We start from the raw sequence: 6,000 nt of genomic DNA, 5'->3' as shown, positions 1-6,000 counted from the left end.
GGAATGCCGTTATTGTTTTCTTTATTCTTTGGGTCCTGCTGCACTGAACGGATTTACTAAGATCATTAAAAGGTTTTATTCACAAAGCCATCACTACAGGATTAAAGAAACCTTATAGGCAAAACTTGTTGTTATGAAATGAGTAAGATGTAGGCTATTAACTGGGTTTCATAGTAAGCATAAGATTTTAGAAGTAGAGAAGGGAAATACAGCCAGACATTAATCCTGTTATCCTCATTGGGCTACATGATTAAACTGCTGGGATCATACTGAAAAGGTACATCTGTGCTACAGTACAGCTGCTTGGATGTGAATCAGGGGTCCAGTTCTATCATTCTTACTGGTGTAGAGTAACGTTTACTTTGCCAATAGTTCTTCTGACGTTTAAGAAGCTGATCATGGCCAGTGTGAGAATGGCACAACTGAACTGCCTGTTAATGGAAGACAAATACTGCAAGTAATGCAGGCTGATTAACAGGAAGTTTATTTGGCAAAGATACTTAAACATGAATTTTGCCATGACCAGTAAGTCCCTATTAAATCACAAAACAGATTCCAGTCCCACTGAAATCAAGGGAAGTTTTCCTGTTGACTTCAGTGATACAAAGATTTGGACCTCCTTTGGATTTATTTTCCAATTTAAGATCATTTTTCTGATGCTTACTAAATGTTCCCCAGTGTTTGTACATTAAAATATGTTGCCAATTCAAATAGCGTTGTCTTGTACTGTAAAAACTAAAATAAAATATTTGTTTTGGCATCTTTGTAAGTGGAATTTTTGTCATGTGTTTAGAACTTATTCTACACTGCTAGCTGCACGTAGGAAATGTTCCCTGCTCTTCTAAAAACATTTTTAGTACACGTTTATGACATTAACTGTAACTTTATGGATTGGGTTTCTTGCTCAGTGGATTTACACTACAGTATGAATCTACCTCTTAATTATTACCAGTTGTTTCAAGTCCTTCTGCACATCAGATTGTTTTTGCCTGTGAGACTATAATTTTGTCTTTAATGAAAAGATTGTCATTAATAATATGATGTTAAAGTTTTAAGTTACTGTGTGGTTTATTCCCTCTCTGTATGCAAGAGGTATGCAAGCACCTTTTAGATTATTTCTCACTGAATTACTTCTTTTATTTGCTGAGCATCTCTGCTCAAGATCGGTTTATTTCTAACAATGTACTTTGGTGATTCCTGTTAGGATTGCCTTAGCTGTTGGTATCCTTTGTCAATTAATTTATGTAATGGATCCTGAAAAAAACTTACTTCAGTAATCTGCAGCTTTTTATTGTGTTCAGGGACAAGACTTTCATCCCTAAATGGTTTGTGATGCCTGATACCTTTTCCGCTAATGTGTTTTGCTTTGGCTTTCCTAATTCCATCCCTGTTCTATAGTCAATCTGGTGGGGAGTTTGCTATTTTTATACTTCAAACATAAGCTCGTTTGGTATACCTGTGTAACATCACTCATTCGTTTTCCCTCCCTACAATATAAATCCACTATTTCAGCAACCTTACTTTTACAGTCATGCAGCCACTTCTGTGGGATGTGTCAATTCTGTCTGAAGTTATGGAAACCTCTTCCTTGCTCTTACTTCCCTTCCTGTCATTTTCTTGAATTGAATGTGGCACTTTTTTTTGGGCTTCTCAATTTCTTAAGAATCTGTATCCCTAAAAACCTTCTTGTTGGCTTATCTTGCAATTTGTGTCTCATCTCTACTCCCATTTCCTCTGACTTCCCCATTGGCTAGCTAAACCTTAGAGACTATTAATACGCATCTCTGCTAATTCTCATCAGATCTTTACTGTTGCTTTTTAAATGCTGTTTTATTTTTATATACTTTTCTATGTATCTGTAAGACTAAATCTTCATGTGGCACTAGTTCTCACAGAGATTGTGAATTTGAATCTGAGGTCTTTGCATTTTACCTTTGCTGTACTGAGTGCTTCCTACTTAGGTTTAATACTGCATAGTCCACTGACCTTCAGTTTTATTCTAGACTCCTGGGGTGGGATTCACTTCTAACTTTAGAAGTCTAACAAGAGCAGCTAAAGAAGTTTTTCTGCAGAGTTGCTGAGATGTCTAGAAACACCTGCTTTTCTATGTTGACTATAAAAGGGGTCTTGATAACTGTTTTGGATGTCTGCATCTCTAGATAGCTCTCTCTGCATTGTCTACACCTAAGGTTAAGTGTCATGAACTGTACACTGTGGATGTACATTCTTGAGAAAGAAAATGAACTGCTCATTTCATCGTGTTATACGACAGTTATTTTTTCTTTTTGAAGTATTGTATTTTTAGAAGCAGCGTTTCTTTTTCATGTGTCTCCCAACAGTAATTTTGAACAGCTTAATGAAAGAACTGAGGTAGATAACGTTCTATTACTGAATTTAGAACAAGTATGTTTAGTGATTTTGCTCATCTCTCACTTTGCCCATGGAAGAAAGCTGTAAGTGTTAAGCTTAGTGGGAGGAGGAAGGTACGAATTTATTGATTTACAATTTTATTGCCAAATTAACAATATTGTTTTCATTTTAATGGTTTACAGGAAGCCTGTTTACCTGTAAAACTCCAGCAATTGCAGATATTGTGATACTGGTAGATGGTTCTTGGAGTATTGGCAGATTCAACTTCAGACTTGTTCGACTGTTCCTGGAAAATCTGGTTTCTGCTTTCAATGTGGGATCTGAGAAAACAAGAGTAGGTAAGGTGCTATATTTTTTCTTACTATTTCTGCAGCAATATAAAAATTTTATTATTTCAGGATAGTTAACAGCTTAATGCTACTTATTTGTGCAAGAGTCATCCTCACCTAGAACTAGCACTTCTATCATAAGTGTAATGCTGATGGAATATGTGTAGTATTAATTCCTCACAGTTTACTGTGATACTCAGCTTAGGTAAACTCTAATGCAATGTCGCTGGAAAAGAAAAAACAGTGCAAACTGTCTTACTGACTTCAGTCAGCATTAGATCAAGCCCTTGCAGTTTAATTTTCAGAGGAAGAATGTGCCAATGGATGACTTTTCTCATTGTTTAAACTGGCTCAAATGTTATATTTCTGTTCTGCTACTGACATTTTAGTTTGTTCAAAAGCATATTAAATAAAATCGTTCTTTTTAAAAAAACAATTTCTTGGAATCTTAATAAATGCTGAAAAAGTTGTGTACTCCTCATTTACTTGCCTTAGCACTTGAAGGACAGGCTTTGAAAATACATTGAGGAGTTGCCACAAGAACAACTTTATACTATTTTTTTGCCATCAAGCAACGCAGTTTTTCTAGGATGGTAGCAAAGCTACTTATGGTAAGCTGCGGGTAACCAAGTACGTAAAACAGAGACACTTGGAAAAAAAAAGCTATTTGTCTAATAAATAATATAAATATAAAATAAAAATTAAAATAATAAAATAATAAAAAGCTTATTGTCTAATGGATTGCCTTAATTTCTGGTCCTTTAGGTCTTGCACAGTACAGTGGTGATCCCCGAATTGAATGGCATTTGAATGCCTATGGCACAAAAGATGCTGTTTTGGATGCAGTCCGTAATTTACCATATAAGGGAGGGAATACATTAACAGGTACAGTGTACGTTTTAGCTTTTGCCTTTTATTAAAAAACATATTCTGCTGCACAGACTAAGAAATGTTAGTGCTTATTATGAAGAGTAAAAAGGTTATAGAGTTTTTGCAGCATGCTAATGGCTGTATCCAGTGTCAGTGAAGCCTTTTCTGAAGTGCTTGTCTCATTGGCTTCACCGGGAATCTTTCTGGTCAGGACAGGGTCTCATGAAACAAAGTGTACATGAACTCTCGGTGCTGGAAGTAAAATCTTTTACCTGCTAGGAAGAAAATGCAAAATCCATTCATAATGTTCATGCACAGAGCTTTATTCTGGGGAAGGAAAGAATGCTGTTTTAATGTCTGACAACTGGCAATAATAACTTTTTAAATGATCACCTGGGGCTTTTAGATTTCCATTGACCTTTTAGTAGTTAGAGCACTAAAGCCTCTGAAGACACTTAGTGATGGATAAATGGGGAATGCCTGTCAACCTGGGAAAAATACAGTCTCTGAATACAACTCCAGTATCATCAAAGCAGCAGTTACTAATATTGTCTGTCTTGCCGGGAGAATGATATATCCAAAGACCCCGACATGGCTTTAAGTAAACTGCTGCCTTCCTTCTGGTTTGGTTTGGTTTGTTTTCTTTTTTTGTTTTCTTTTGTTCTTTTTTTTTGGCAGGGAGGTAATGGGAGAAAGAATATGAAAGATTCTTCCCTTCTGCAATAGCCTTTCTTTTTGTAGAAGGAATGGTTGCAGTGGGTCAAAGGACAGAATGACTCTAGTGTGATTTGAGGAATGAGATTACTGTGAAGTAGCAAGTAGTAAATTATCGTGATTATTTTATATGGAAGTTAGAAGAAGGTGAGTTAGGAACCTTTGCTATTGGAGACTTCAGAGAGTTTTCAGATGGGATCTCATTGTGATGTGTGTTTGTCCTGAGGAGCTGTTGTTCTTCTTCCCCTTTAAATAATTAGCAGTTTAAAAATCAGATTCTCTTTAAGCTTTATTTAAGCTTATAAAGTGGAAAGAACAAACAAACAAGTTAAAGTATGATTGTATGTAGTATGGGGGTTTATTAAGCTATCCAGAGCATGCGCTTTCATATAAACCATGTAGGTAAAAGGAGAGGGGACTTCCTATTCTAACTCTGTAGAGTAAGAAAGAAAAGATGATGTGTTCACAGAAGATCAGTTTAGGTTTCCATAGCCAGTTTAAGATACTTTGATTGATCAAAAGGCTGCTAAAGATGAATGTGACCTTCTCTGAAGTTTAGATTGCTTGTTGGAATTTAATCTTTCAGTAAATAAATTCTTCTTTTATACTTATTCTTCCTTAAAAGTTTTCTCAGGATTTTTAAATTGAATGTAAAGACAAGCACTGTGATATTAGCAAAATAAATGGATATTTTCCCTTTTAAAGTCTTTTAAAATGTTTCCTCTTTTAGGTCTTGCCTTAACTTACATTTTGGAAAACAGCTTTAAACCCGAAGCAGGTGCAAGACCTGGAGTATCTAAAATCGGTATACTGATCACTGATGGGAAGTCCCAGGATGATGTTATCCCTCCTGCTAAAAACCTACGAGATGCTGGCATTGAGCTGTTTGCTATTGGTGTGTATTCTGCCATATCTGTATACTGTGTCCTATTATACTCTGGTGTATTTGTATCTGTTGCCCTCTATATTAAGGAAGTGTTCTTTTCTGTCTGTATCCAGTAAGTATCATAATTAATTTAAGTCTCCTTTAATATGTTTTCCAATTCATTGCTGCTATAACTGGAATTTAGCAGTATACACGGATGCTACATTATCAGCAGACAGCTGAAAAAATGCCAGTTACGCTGGCAGAAATCAATGTCTTGAAGTAACATCTTAATGACAGAGCAATCTGTAGTTGATCATTAAACAAATAGAAAGAATTGGGTTTTAGTAATTTTTTATCAATCCCTGTGCATAGAAGATTTTTTTTTCTTTTTTGTTGCAAATATTTTCTTTGTTTTTCTTTCCAATGAAAGGTGTAAAGAATGCAGATATAAATGAGCTCAAAGAGATAGCCTCTGAACCTGACAGCACACACGTCTACAACGTTGCTGACTTTAACTTCATGCATACCATTGTTGAAGGTCTCACCAGAACAGTGTGCTCACGAGTAGAGGAACAGGAAAAGGAAATCAAAGGTGAATAAGAAACAAGATCAAATATTACTTAATATGAACTTAGAGCTACAAATCCTATTCCAAATACCTGCTGTTCTAAGCTGGCTTCTGGCACTTGACTCGTGCTGTATATTCTTTTGCTCACAAGAAAGTATATTGTCAGGGAAGTTATCTTCCTAAGTATGTTTTATTCTAGCTTTGATCTCTTTGATCTTTTGTTCTCTGTCTTTGACAGTGGTAAATATTATGGTATTTGGTAGTACCAAAAATACAAAAAT

The 6,000-nt window shown here is 35.6% G+C and overlaps 1 protein-coding gene across 1 annotated transcript in view; it reads left to right on the top strand.

Annotated features, from left to right (window-relative positions):
* COL14A1 (collagen, type XIV, alpha 1) overlaps window positions 1–6,000 on the top strand; it is a 120,892-nt gene that overhangs the window by 31,636 nt on the left and 83,256 nt on the right. Inside the window, exons 5-8 of the mRNA XM_010281865.1 lie at window positions 2,553–2,708; window positions 3,465–3,584; window positions 5,014–5,178; window positions 5,582–5,743. Of these exons, the coding sequence (XP_010280167.1) occupies window positions 2,553–2,708; window positions 3,465–3,584; window positions 5,014–5,178; window positions 5,582–5,743 (603 nt within the window). The remainder of the gene's footprint in view (window positions 1–2,552; window positions 2,709–3,464; window positions 3,585–5,013; window positions 5,179–5,581; window positions 5,744–6,000) is intronic.

The sequence above is a fragment of the Phaethon lepturus genome, unplaced genomic scaffold, assembly GCF_000687285.1.
Source record: "Phaethon lepturus isolate BGI_N335 unplaced genomic scaffold, ASM68728v1 scaffold8872, whole genome shotgun sequence".
NCBI lineage: Eukaryota > Metazoa > Chordata > Aves > Phaethontiformes > Phaethontidae > Phaethon > Phaethon lepturus.
The sequence above is the reverse complement of the archived record's forward strand: the minus strand, read 5'-3'. Positions and strand labels throughout refer to the sequence as shown.